Source organism: Gymnoscopelus microlampas (genome assembly GCF_963454915.1).
Source record: "Gymnoscopelus microlampas genome assembly, chromosome: 1".
Lineage (NCBI taxonomy): Eukaryota > Metazoa > Chordata > Actinopteri > Myctophiformes > Myctophidae > Gymnoscopelus > Gymnoscopelus microlampas.
Window position 1 is genome coordinate 47,781,344 of NC_139962.1, and position 14,888 is coordinate 47,796,231.

Sequence of the window (14,888 nt, forward strand, 5' to 3'; positions counted from 1 at the left end):
CTCAAGTTTTATTCATCTATTCTTCATTTTCTTTCATCCCTCACCAAATGCGTTGAACTTTAGATACTATTTAAGATATACATGTTGTTGTTATTTTCATCCCATGCACTCCCCTCTGTTTCATGTGAAATAACGGTTAATTTAACACAAACAGTGTTATCTCCTTATCTCCCGACGCGGTGTTCCCAAATTGACTGTACATTTCCTTAAACGTTGTGAAGATATAGGCCTATGAAGTATGATTAAACCTCTCTCTACCAGACATCAACACAAATTAGAAAGGAACCAATTACTTATGGAGTGCAAAATCCCACACGCCAAAAAAACTATGAACAATTTTGGACAATTATGTCTGGTTGGGGTCACTGAGTTTTGCCGTCCTCATGATGTCATGGAGAACAACGAGTTCCACTGTCCAGTCAGGGAGGAGTACAGAATACTTCAGCACCAGGCCATCTGGGTGGTGCAGGGGTAAAGTTCCTGCCCACCACCGTGGAGACTGGGGTTTGATTCCTCCATGGTGCGCCCGGCTTGGCTGGGTGCCGTAAATGAACACAAGCGGCCGCTTTCACTGCAATAGCGACTCCTACAGTTTGTTCGGGACGTCTGTTCCTGTACGGAGTGGTGGGATGGGCCGTTCGTCCGTGTTGGGCTGTGTTGGCTCTCCCAGTGAAACCCTTCACTCTCAGGTGAAAACAGGCGGCTACCCAAACAACTAATTGAAAAACCAAAGAAAAACTGTTAATCAGAACAGTTATTTTGTGAAATGCACCATTAACTCAGTGTCTTCCAGTGTTGATTTTGTTGACTAAAACTATGACGAAAAATGATCGTCGACTACCTTTTTTCACTGACGAAAACAAAATAAAAAAGCTATGATGACTAAAACGAAGACTAAATATATTGACAATATACATATACAAAAACCAAAATACATTTCAGTCGCCTAAATCAACTATAGATTTTGTCGACTATAATCTTATGATATTTAGTCAACTAAAACTAGACTATACAGTAAAACATTTCAGATGACTGAAATATGACTAAAACTAAATGGAATTTGATTCAAAAGAAAAACTGAAAACACTAGTGTCTTCTTTCTTGTGTGTGCGTGTGTGTGTGTGCGTGTGTGTACATGGGCACATGCGTATCTGCTTCAGGCAGCAATATGCTGTGAGAGTGAAAAAGGCCGTGGCAGCACCTTAAGGCATCCAAGAATCCGGTGATAATCTATTTCATAGCAAAAGGAGAGGGGAGAGGAGGCTGTAAAAGGTTTAATTACACACAGGCCTAATTAGACTGTGGCTGAACAGAGTTAAAAACAACCCCAGGCTGAATAACACACACTCAGCCACTCTCCCAGACACACTGCCAGCCACTGTGGCACTAAGATGTTGTGTGTGTGTGTGTGTGTGTGTGTGTGTGTGTGTGTGTGTGTGTGTGTGTGTGTGTGTGTGTGTGTGTGTGTGTGTGTGTGTGTGTGTGTGTGTGTGTGTGTGTGTGTGTGTGTGTGTGTGTGTTTGCATGCCTGCGTGTGTGTGGTACTGTATGTTTGCATGTTGGCTTGTGTATCCATTCATGTCATAATGTATGTGATTGCATGTCTGTGTTACCATGAATACCTTCATTTCTGTGTGAGCATTTGTATTTGTGTTGTCAGTGCATGTGTGCGTTTGTTACTGTGTTCTTTCGTGTGTGGGTTTGTCATGGAAAGGATGGCTGACTGCGTTACAGAGACAGGTAGAAAGACAATAATCAGTGGTTCTCAAATGTTTTTTTGTTTTTTTTCCAAGGACCCCCATAACTCTGAGATTACAGACCTGTAAGGGTCCACCGAACCCCACTTTGAGAACCACTACCCTACATTAATCACCATGACCATCAGTAGATTATTATTACTATTTTTGTTGTATTCCTATATTAGATATATACTATTACTTAGTAGATGCCTATTTCTTTATTTCTTTATTTTGGTGTACTGTGTGTAAAAAATCCTCAATGTTAATTTTAACACTCAGGGTTTTACTGTCTACCTTGGGGGGGACCTTTAAAGTCATTTTTCCAGGTTTGATTGCCTGATAATGCTGTTTGTGTTGTGTGGAGTTGTTGGGCAGTAACTGTGCTGGTTAATGGGGAGGCCTGTTGTGTTGCTATGCTGCAGGGCACTCTGGTATGTCCACTGTTCAACCGCACACACACTGGATAGATGGATGGTAACAGGCAATCCTTAACACATCTTGTGTCTGTCTTTCTGTCTGTATTTCTCTCTCTCTCTCTCTCTCTCTCTCTCTCTCTCTCTCTCTCTCTCTCTCTCTCTCTCTCTCTCTCTCTCTCTCTCTCTCTCTCTCTCTCTCTCTCTCTCTCTCTCTCTCTCTCTCTCTCTCTCTCTCTCAGATCCTGTTCCTCAGGAGACGCTGCTTCACTTTGCGGCCCGCCGAGGTCTGAGGAGAGTCGCCGACTTCCTGCTCTGCCAGCCTGGGGCCGTGCAGGCCCTCCGATTGGCTAACAGACAAGGTCACACCCCCTTCGACATCGCAGGGTTCCGAGGACACGAACAGCTACAGCAACTCCTTTCTCAGTAAGTAACCATGCTATACTATACTATACTATACTATACTATACTATACTATACTATACTATACTATACTATACTATACTATACTATACTGCTACTGAAAATGATAAATTCAAACATTTACGTATGTAGTACTTAATATTAACAACACAGATGTACAAAATGGACAGTCAAGTAAATTGGAGAGTAAATTGAAAACACATTCAAAAGTTTCCTCTTGTTTCCTGCTTGTTTTCAAAAGCCACTTGGTTTTAAATCTCTCCTGCAAGCAATAGTTTCTATGTTTGTTTTAACCTTTTGATCCCTGTTGTAATATTTACACGTTCTGCTATTGTATCTAATGATCTCATACAGGGCAACATAGAACAACAAAGTTCAACCGAATTGAATAAGCTTCAATTCCCCTTTTTTCTTTATCACGGTGCATTAGTGTTTTATCACTGGGGAAATCAACAAAATAAATAACACAATTTGTCACATGGGACACAACCGTGTTCAGCTCAGTAGGTTTCTGCTGCAGATTACTGGCCCCCAGGGGCCTCCATAAATTGTGTATTTCTCTCGCTCTCTCGCTCTCTCGCTCTCCCTCTCTCTCTCTCTCTCTCTCCCTCTCTCTCTCTCTCCTTTACCCTCAGTAAATTGGTGATGAGAACAGATGTTGCTTGTTTCTGATCGAGTCTGTCTGAGATAATTATTACATCACAGGCTTTTATTTTGTATTTATTTGTGTTCAGAGGGGGAAAGGGGGGAATCAAATCTACACAGTGTTCATTTACCATGGGTCTGGTACATAAATAGTCTTATATTTTACAAAATACATATCTAAATGTGGCCAAAAATATATTTAAAGGGTCCAAAATATGTTTTCTACTACTGTATATTTATTTTGACAATCTGTGGTATATTTTGAAATATAAACGTGAGCTATGAATATTGTATAATTGTTGGTGTGATTGGTGAGTGTGAGACACAGACAGTCTCTGTGAACTCAACTTAACTGATATTTCTGTGTTGATTTTCAGTCTCTCGCTTCTGTCTCCCTGAATTTCTTAATTTCTCTCTCTTCTTCTCTCTGCCTACTCTCATCACTCATCTCTTTCTTCCCTCGCCCACCCTTTCCCCTTCCCTCACGTCTTCCATTCTACCATCTCTCTCTCTCTCTCTCTCTTTCTCTCTCTCTCTCGCTCTCTCTCTCTCTCTCTCTCTCTCTCTCTCTCTCTCTCTCTCTCTTCTCATTCTCCCCTTCCCTATGCTCCTTCCCTCCAAGCATCCTTATTTGACTCCCCTACCTCTCTCTCTCTCTCTCTCTCTCTCTCTCTCTCTCTCTCTCTCTCTCTCTCTCTCTCTCTCTCTCTCTCTCTCTCTCTCTTCTCATTCTCCCCTTCCTATGCTCCTTCCCTCCAAGCATCCTTATTTGACTCCCCTACCTCTCTCTCTCTCTCTCTCTCTCTCTCTCTCTCTCTCTCTCTCTCTCTCTCTCTCTCTCTCTCTCTCTCTCTCTCTCTCTCTCTCTCTCTCTCTCTCTCTCTCTCTCTCACTCTCTCACTCTCAGTGTTGTTTGTCCGTTGTTTTCAGCCATTTATAAACTATGGTATTCTGAGCAGCATCACCACTATAGCCACTTGCCCACATCACAGCATAGTTGGACACAGGTGACTGCTGTGAGACAGTATTTGGGGACAGTGGAAGGACACAAGTGACTGCAGTGAGACAGTCTTTGGGGACAGTGGAACATTAAGTGAGCAGCTTAGGGTTTTGTCTGACATGGTCTTCAGTGAGAATCCAGAGAATAGAGGAGCTCCCTTGTTTATGTCTTGATGACTTGTTATATCCTCACAGAATCACAAGGCTACGCTGTAAATTCCAGAGTGTTCATTTAACTCTGAAAGTGTACAAATAGAACCAAAGGGTTCCATTTGTGCATTCTCAGAGTCACAAATGGATAAATAAACCACTTCTTGTTTCTGTGTGAGGTACCGTATGAGAGAATGAGAGGGGTGGTCGAGTGGAGCAAACTAAAAGAGACTAAATTAATGGGAAACCATAAAAAGAGAATTGAATATGTTGTATGTTAATATGTTAATGTGTGCAAGTGAAAACATCCCACTGGCTTATTAAAAAATATGTCTGTAGAGCTGTGTTTACACGTCTTCTACCTCTGCCCTCAGTTTGCTGTCTCTCTACACTGTCCTTTAGATATCACAAGTAAAGTAAAAGCCAAAAACCTCAAATGTCACAAAGAAAGAAAGATTGTTTTAGCAGCCAAGTAGCAATGAAATGCAAGGAAAGTAAATAAGTAAACATAGAAGTGAGCAAGGAACTGTTGCTCTATGTTTGCATACATTTGTAAGGGACTCTGGATAACGGCATTGTTTAATAGTATTACATGTGCAATTGTGCATTGTAATTGCAGGGATGGATAGATAGATACGTAGATGTGCTGGTACAGATGAGAAAATCACTGATAACTTACAGTAGACAAACTTTGAAGATAATTAATTGAAGGTCATAGACATCCACACTGGATGACTTTATTGACTAGCAACGGGGTTGAAACAGACTTCTTCTGGCCTGATGAAGATCCTGCTGGGTTGAAATGTTGCAGTCAATAAAGCATTGGGAGCTGCCTTGAATCCAGTGTGCAGAATCTACACATATCAATTTCCTTTTATCTTCAGTAGGCCTGCAGTTGGCCTAAAAACAGGTTGGATGTGCAACACAGCTACTCCACTGAACGTAGACATACTGTAACACAAGACAGACGTGTAGTCTATAGTGTGGATGCTTGTAGGAGTTTAGAGCCCATATGGGAGTTGGGTAGAGAACTTTTTCATGTCAAGGACCCCCAAATGTACACTTATTAGCCCGCGGAACCCCATTTGAAAAGATATGCCAGGGACCGCCATCATTTTTACGTCTCTAGCAGTGATTCTCAACCATTTCCATTTCACGTGACGTGCATTATTAGGCTATGGTCGACCCCCATTTAATGGCATTTCTATCTTAGGGACCCCAATTTATATTGTAAAATCAATGTTAATTTAACTCTGACGGGTCCATTTGATTCTATTTGTACACTCTCTGAGTTACAGACCCATAAGGGTCCATTTGGTTCCTACTATCATTTAGCTGGGGACTCCCTGGAACTCCCCCAAGGACCCCTGGGGGTCTCCGGACCCCACTTTGAGAACCACTGGGGTAGAGACTTTTCTCGAAGCAGGAGGATCTGGTGCATAATGACCTGTAGCGCCTCCCTGAGGGCAGCAGCTGGAATAGATAGTGGATCCGGATGAGCGGGGTCAGAGATGAGGTTTCATCCGCAATGGTTTTCAACCGTTTCTGTGTCAGGGCCCACTTTAAAAATCTCTAAAGTGGTTGCGGCCCACCCGTCTGACCACTTACTGTAGCACGGCAATCGATGTAGTGGTCAGGTTCCCTACGCTTTGATTTAAAATGTTGTCGGATTTTTTTGGAGATTTGCAAAACTATACATTTTTGGAAAGGTTATTGTCTAAGGAATCAGAAAATCAATGTTTGCATTTGCCCAGATGTGTATATGGCGGCCATATTGGCAATTACAAAATGGCCACCCTAAAATGTACGTTTTTTAATATCTCGGCCTCTAAATAAGCTGGAACATTGATTTTAACTCCTAAACCTACATTTTCAGGGTCAAGGAATCCAATGGTGGTAATTATAAAGCTCCAAAACCTTACAACATTAACCCTTAGATGCATGACTGAGTCCAAAATGACCAGATGTGGTTGTTTTCTTGCAATATCTTTGTAATTAAAAAATATTTATCAATTCATATTGAAGATTTGCAAAACTATACATTTTTGGAAAGGTTATTGTCTAAGGAATCCTAAAATCAATGTTTGCATTTGCCCAGATGTCTGTGGCCATATTGGAATTGACAAAATGGCCGCCGTAAAATGTATGTTTTGTAATATCTTGACTTCTAAATAAGATGGAACATTGTTTTTAATGGCTAAACCTACATTTTCAGGGTCAAGGAATCCAATGGTGCAAGTTATCATTTCATTTTTTGTATCATCCCATTGACATAATCCATCACATGGGTAAAAACAGCACAGCCCAGGCAGTCAGTCAGATACTAACTCAGTGTTCTTTTTATTTCTTTTAACTGTGAACTTTGGATGTTTGTGTAACCATCTTAAACATCATGACATGTAATCTTAGACAGTCTCTATCCATCATCATCATCATCATCATCATCAACATCACTTTCGTGCATCATAGCTTGGGAATCATCATCGTTCTGGCACTGGCTGCTGCACTGACACATTTCAGTACAGGCCTTAGCTTTGCAGGAACATCTGCCAGAAGAACAGTCTGATTTGCACTTGCATTGAACCATCGCAAGGATGGCCTTTGGAGCTGGGAGGACCTCTGTGGTCGTTGGTTTCAGCATGCCACCCGAGTGTTTGAAGTACCCATTTTGCAGGGTATGCAGCTGTGGATCCTGCAGAGCAATGGCTGCTTGTGCCCATGCCCTTGTTTGGACATGGACTCTCAAAATGTGCTGTTTCAGAGCTCCAGCTGTTGGAGGGAGCTTGTCACTTTCTGCCCTGTGCTTGCAGAACAGATGCCATCGCAGTTCAGGGATTGTCTTGATGTTGATACCCTTGGGTGAGTAAGCTGCACATACAAAGGACTCCAGTGTTGACAGCATTCCTTCTGTCACTTCTGCTTCATCCAAAAGCATCTGCAGAGCTTTGATAATATCCATCCGTTTTGAGGTAGACCTGCAGCCAGGTTGCCTTGCTTATACGGGAGAACCTCCCTGTGTTGTCGTCCCCAGTGAATGCATGGAAGGCTGGCAAAGCCTTTGCTCTTTCTTTACCTAGAGCTCGCCACAATCTTCAATCTGCACAACACCAGAGGCCATAGAAATGGACGTGTTCATCAGCAGGAGGTCGTAGTTTGCTGTGACTAGCACTAAAACGTCCGTATCTGGGGAGAAAAATACCAACTGTGCATCAGGTGGGTTTCGCTGTGAAGCCAGCACAGCCTGGTGGATCAGCAGTGTGTCTGCTTCTTCGTGGTTATTTTCTTCAAAGACCAGGTCTTTGTTGCTCCTAGTGTATCTAGAAGCAGACGTGATGATCAGCTTGGAGGATCCCCTGTTGTACTCTAGAGTTTTGGTATCAAGATAGTCAGTCAGATCAGCCTTCGTCTTGTCATGGGAGAGGAACCTGCTCATCGGGATGTGTTTGATGGTAGGCAAGGCAACCTGGCTGCAGGTCTACCTCAAAACGGATGAAGATGTTATCAATGCTCTACAGATGCTTTTGGGTGAAGCAGAAGTGTTAGAAGGAATGCTGTCAACACTGGAGTCCTTACAGCTTACTCACCCAAGGGTATCAACATCAAGACAATCCCTGAACTGCAATGGCATCTGTTCTGCAAACACAGTGCAGAAAGTGACAAGCTCCCTCCAACACCTGGAGCTCTGAAGCAGCACATCTTGAGAGTCCATGTCCAAACAAGGGCATGGGCACAAGCAGCCATTAATATGCAGGATCCACAGCTGCATCCCCTGCAAAATGGGTACTTCAAACACTTGGATGGCATGCTGAAACCAACGACCACAGAGGTCCTCCCAGCCCAAAAGGCCATCCTTGAGATGGTTCAATGCAAGTGTAAATCTGACTGTTCTTCTGGCAGATGTTCCTGCAAAGCTAAGGACTTAGCCTGTACTGAAATGTGTCAGTGCAGCAGCCAGTGTCAGAACGATGACGATTCCCAAGCTGTGACGCACGAAAGTGATGATGATGATGATGATTATGATGATGCATAGAGACTGTCTAAGATTGCACATGTCATGATGTTTAAGATGGTTACACAAACATCCAAAGTTCACATTTAAAAGAAATAAAAATAACACTGAGTTAGTATCTGACTGACTGCCTGGGCTGTGCTGTTTTTACCCATATGATGGATTATGTCAATGGGACGATACAAAAAATGAAATGATAACTTGCACCATTGGATTCCTTGACCCTGAAAATGTAGGTTTAGCCATTAAAAACTATGTTCCATCTTATTTCGAAGCCAAGATATTACAAAACATACATTTTACGGCGGCCATTTTGTCAATTCTAATATGGACACAGACATCTGGGCAAATGCAAACATTGATTTTATGATTCCTTAGACAATAACCTTTCCAAAAATGTATAGTTTTGCAAATCTTCAATATGAATTGATAAATGTTTTTTAATTACAAAGATATTGCAAGAAAACAACCACATCTGGTCATTTTGAACTCAGTCATGCATCTAAGGGTTAATATTGTAAAGTTTTGTAGCTTTATAATTACCACCATTGGATTCCTCCACACTGACAATGTAGGTTTAGGAGTTAAAATCAATGTTCCAGCTTATTTAGAGGCCGAGATATTAAAAAACGTAAATTTTAGGGTGGCCATTTTGTAATTGCCAATATGGCCGCCATATACACATCTGGGCAAATGCAAACATTGATTTTCTGATTCCTTAGACAATAACCTTTCCAAAAATGTATAGTTTTGCAAATCTCCAAAAAAATCCGACAAAATTACATAGTGAACCTGACTAGTTGGGCCGTGTGCATTTTCAGAGTATGTATTTAATGACCAATCAATCGATTGTGTTCCGGCTTGGTCAATGAAACTAACATAGTATACTTTAAGTTCCTATTTATCTGTTTATCACAATTAAGGTTTTACAGTGTTTTAATAGTGATGGAGAGAGATGGGCTCCAATGATTTTGGATGCTCTGTTCATGTTTCAGCGTGTTTGTGTTGTGAGTGACTGTCCAGGGTTTTTTTTAATCTGATGGCTGTGAAGTACTGAGAGACTAGGAGTGGGATTTCAACCCCATATTTTATTTATCTGTGTGAAGAAATGCATGCGCTGTTGATGAGGTGGTGTGCATCAGGTATTCCATTTGAGGGAGTCAGGCGGTAGCTCATCGGTCTAAAGCTGCAATCCATAACCTTCATGTCCTACTCGGGATTGGAACCCGGTGTCTCCCGCATGTTGAGTGCTGTTGAAAGGCGAGCTCGGAGAGCAACATAAGAACTGAGAATTAACTAAATGAATAACAAAATCATGGGCCTTATGAAAATGTCTTTCTTTAAGACAAGAAATAAAACAACATCACAATGACAGGTCAAAACCAAGGGGTTTTGAGTCTGAAGAGACTCTACATTCCTCTCATGTCTCCACAGTTAAACATTAAGCTGAGAGGAGGAAAAAACTCCTCTTTTTAGGGTAGAGTCAAGACACAAAGTTGAGGGGAAATGGGTCCTTTTTACGTTCTAAGCACTTGTGACTCCCCTTATCAGCATAGTTTTCACTTGACTTGGAAAGAAGATAATATAACTGCAGACTTTAAGACAACAATCCCTTAGACACTGGGTCGTTTGGTCAAGTTATAGTCTCAAGGCACACCAGCAGCCTTTTCATAGTGAAAATAGCTGATATACAATCTGACAATACCTCATGATGTGAACATTTAAAAAGAAATGAATAAAGAAGAATAAGCTATATAATTTGCCTCTTTATGGGGATATGAGTGCTCACAAAGTACTGATATAGTAAATCAAACAAACTAACAAAAACCTTCATAACCTTTTTTCCTCTCTTTTCTCCTTGTATATATTGCAATAATAATGGGTGGTTGTCACAAAATCCCAAGGCACGCCAGGGAACCACTGCCTTAGAGCACTCATTCACAAAATGGGTTTTACCCATAGTCCATCTGAATTGTATTTGATTCCAGCTTTCAGTGATTCTCCATGAGACATCTGCGTTCCGTCTGTAGATCATTAGATATGTGGTTGTGATGCTTTGCTTTGACTTGAACTGATTTGGTTTGAAAGATGAAGTAATTGTACAAAGTACTAGGTGTATAAAACAAGTTAGTTATTCTAACCCTATATGTTCCTGGCAACATCCCTCAGTGGGACTGTAGGCTCTGTGGCCTGATTTAGCTGATCTACAAGCTCACAGCGTGTTGAAATGCGATGTGTTGTGACCTTGTAGATCTGCTATTTTTGGCTCATGACACTTTTGTTTGAGTCTAAATGAATCATAAGACTCCCATGCTGAGTTGTATTTATCACTATACTGTACTAAATAACCTCCTGATGCCATCAATGGAGGCACTAATGGCAAGCTAATTGACTCAGACCAATGGATTAAAACTGTTGATAGTTTTTAGAGGTGTGTGTGTGTGTGTGTGTGTGTGTGTGTGTGTGTGTGTGTGTGTGTGTGTGTGTGTGTGTGTGTGTGTGTGTGTGTGTGTGTGTGTGTGTGTGTGTGTGTGTGTGTGTGTGTGTGTGTGTGTGTGTGTGTGTGTGTGTGTGTGTGTGTGTGTGTGTGTGTGCGTGCGTGCGTGCGTGCAAGACCGTGTACACATTTTCTGTTTTTATGTGTGACATGCCCTTTTGAACTTGGAATGAAGATAGCGCAAGCCGAAAACACAAGTACCACTTAGCTAACCAGCTCGTTTCCCCATGCCATGTATTTAGAAGCTACTTTAGGGCTGCTATCTCTTTATGTGCTGCTAATTACACTTTTTTGCCTCTCATGAAAAGTGAAGTCAGTCAGTGTCAGGCCGTGGCTGGGTGACCTCACTGTTGAACCAACCACACCCAGCATTACGCAACCTACAACTCACACTCACACTTTAATTCTTGCACTGTGGCTTTAGAGCAAGGCCATACAACTTAACCACATGAACCCTAGTGTCGCTATTTTTGGGGCAAACATTCCGCGAAAATAGCAGATCTACAAGCTCACGACGCGTTGCCTTGTGAGGTGGTTTACAGTATCTGCTATTTTTGCCAAAAAGATTTGGTGTCGAGGGGGAAAAAACAGCGGACCAATTATACCGCCCTGGGGAACTCCGGTCAACAGAGCCAAAATGTCCCTTTACACAAATTCATCAATCTACCTTCATGTTTACTAAATAAGTTAAAGAAAAAAGAAGCTGAAATGATTTTGGTGAATTATTGTCTCTTACACTAATGCCACAGTGGCACTTGTAGCAGTAGAAAGACGTTTATTTATTAAAATCACCTATACACTTCTTTCTACTGCTCCAAGTGTGCCTGGAATCCTTTGCTTCTTAAGTTTTACCTTTTTAACAGGTTTTAAATTAAGTTTTGCCAGATTATCACTTCATATTGTTTAATTATACCTGTCCTGTTGGGGAATTCAGCCCTGTCACCTACAAATCCCTGTTGTCCTTGCTCATACTTTTACTTACTTATATAGAAATGAACTCTGCTGTAGTATCGCTCACTTGTTATGGTTTCTTGAGTATTCATTGTATACTGGTATAACATAAGATGAAATTAAACATAACAGGACAGCAACATGTGGCACTCAGTTTACACACACACAGGACCGCAATGGAAATACGCTCTCTAGATGTTTTATCCATTTGACAGATGTACAAATACAGGTTTATATACATATGCATTTTTATCTTTAACAGTTTTTTTATTTGTTTTGTATACATACAAATGTAACATACAAATCTTGCAACAATTTCTTTTGTCATAAACATAGATAACTATAACAATAAAAATACAAAATACAAAATATACGTTTATATGTTATTGAAACAATGATCTTATGTATAATTCACAAATGTTTTAAAATAATAGTAATAATAATAAAGAGAGAAAAAGAGGGGAAAAGGAAGAGAGTGAAGGGAAGAGGGGAAAGAAAGGGAACCCTGCCCATCCACTTAGGTCTCCTCATCAAGCGGCACCCGCAAACTATCGTAATAGTCAAGGAAGGGGGGTCCAAATCTCCTTTTTTTAACAGACCCTTTAAGTGTGTATTTAATTTCCTCTAGTTTCAAGAAATACATCTCTTAGATGTAAAGGCTATGATTACATGTGTTTTGCCTCCTATAGAACGGGTCTCTGGTGTAAAGCTAAGTAGTGAGCATCTTGCAAGCGTTAAATATATCAGACCAGAACTTGGTGAGATTAGGACAGGACCAGAACATGTATATACATATGCATTTTTGTCTGTAAAAACGTCAGTCAGTCAGTCAGTCAACCAATCAAAAATGTAGAAATTAAACAAAGAGCAATCAATTTAACTCAACAATGATCAAAAATAATGTTATGGTCATAATGTGAACGTTTTTTCCCGCAGGGCTGAGCAGGAGAGAGAGACGGAGAGAGACAGCGGGACGGAGACGACTGACCAGTCTGCTCATTCAGATATCAGAGTGGTGTGTCACCTCCCCAAGCTGAACACCTACACCCTGACAGTGGGCCCGGGTCAGGGAATTGAACCTCCAACCCTCCAGAGAAGTGTGGACCATCTACGACACCTAATCTGCCACCTGCAGGCCAAGGTGAGTCTCAAGTACTGTTGATAACATACAACATGTTTGGTAATGTAGGCTTTTCTTGCAATTCAATTCAATTCAATTCATAGGGGCTTTATTGGCATGAGGAAACATACGTTTGCATTGCCAAAGCAAACATGAAACAAAAACAAACATAAATCCAAACTAGTAAATATACAAAAACAATTTAAATAAATAAAAGGGAATCAAGAGATTATTCTGCATTCACATAGGAAGTGGCATTGTAAAAATGAATTATTGTGTCATCATGTTTTTTATGAGTTATGGTAAAGTGCTTGTAAAGCATGAAAGACAAGAAGTTTATTATGATTACACAACTGTGAACTGTCGTTTTTTTCTTTTTACGGGGCTCTTTAGCTGTCTATCAGAGGGTCAGTCTTGTATGTGTACGTCTGTGCGTTAGTCCGGAGCTAGTCTCCCAAACCACTGGACCGATCAGCGCCAAACTCTGTGTGCACGCACAATACCAGTAGAAGTGCCATTTTCTTCACATATGCTTTATATTTTCTGAAAACTTTTATTTTTTAATGGAGGTCATTGGGGTCGGATCGAAGCTAAAACCTTGCCAACCATGTTTTTTTGATACTGCTTTAACAAAACTTGACACGTGGGACTGAGTTGGATTTATTTACTGTAGTCAGTGGTAACTAAGTACATTTACTCAAGTACTGTACTTAAGTATAATTGTGTGGTATTTTTTACTTTACTTGAGTATTTCCAATTTTCAGTACTTTAACTTCTACTCCACTACATCTCAGAGGCAAATATTGTACTTTTACTCCACTACAATTATTTGAAAACTTTAGTTATTTGTTACTTTATAGATTTTGATTATTATTACAAAACCACTTCAGCACTATACATTTTGGCCATTTGAAAATAGCCGATCTACAAGCTCACAATGCGTCGCATTGCGACGCATTGTGAGCTTGTAGATCTGCTATTTTCAAAAGATTTTTATACATTTGAAAACTTTTGGTACTTTAAGTACATTTTGATGCCAATACTTTTGTACTTTTACTCAAGTACATTTTGAATTCCGGACTTTTACTTGTAACAGAGTATTTCTATATTACAGTATTGATACTTTTACTTAAGTAAAAATTGTGAGTACTTTTTCCACCACTAACTGTAGTCACCTAGCAATAGGTATTGCCATGCCATGGTCCTTACTGTAATCTTTAATGCAAATGTAACAGCTGAGTGTTTGTTTTCCTGCCGCCCTCTGCCATTAACCTTCACAGTGCAGTTTTGTGTGACTTGGGAATACGGTGGAACAACCTTATCCCTCCACTGAGGTAGACATTTTGATAAGAGCTACACATTTATACTTCAGGCATTTAGCTAACACTCTTATCCACGGAGAATTACAACCAGTGAGCCAGGTAGAGTTTTCTGTTTCTTTGAAGAACCACATGGCTGTAATGGGAATTAAAGCTGAGATATTTTTATTACAGCGCTGTTTTTGTGGCCCACAGGCCACCCTGCTAGAGTAAGGCTGTTCAATGTGTTGTTTTCTTTCATTCTACAGTAGATGTTTTTATTTCCTTTTGTTATTCACTCCGTTTGGTGGGGAGTGTGATTTACTCGGCTTGTTTCAATGTGGGGACACTTTAACCATAAGAGCCCTACAGTCCCTATTCTGAGCATGTCATAACGGGCCGGCAAAGATAGTGTATGTGAGCTTGTAGATTGACTATTATATAGAGTTTAAGTGAAGTGAATATCTGCTCTCACTTGTGTGAGAATCTGTATTGTATTTCCACAGCATTACAGTACACTACACTGCATCCCTACTGCTATCATACTACAGGACATTACACGCATGAGGAGAAGCCAGTTCATACTACTTTTCTGGATGAAACGCCTGTTTAGAAAAAAAGTGTATGTCATCTCTAATTTCTCT

At 40.7% G+C, this 14,888-nt stretch overlaps 1 protein-coding gene across 1 annotated transcript in view; it reads left to right on the forward strand.

The window, feature by feature from the left end:
• The window catches only part of LOC311043858 (A-kinase anchor protein 13), a gene marked incomplete at its 3' end in the record, with an annotated part of 66,569 nt that extends 52,091 nt beyond the window's left edge, over window positions 1-14,478 (forward strand). Inside the window, exons 6-8 of the mRNA XM_084055240.1 lie at window positions 2,395-2,578; window positions 12,763-12,967; window positions 14,461-14,478. Of these exons, the coding sequence (XP_083911366.1) occupies window positions 2,395-2,578; window positions 12,763-12,967; window positions 14,461-14,478 (407 nt within the window). The remainder of the gene's footprint in view (window positions 1-2,394; window positions 2,579-12,762; window positions 12,968-14,460) is intronic.
• Between the last annotated feature and the right edge of the window lie 410 nt (window positions 14,479-14,888).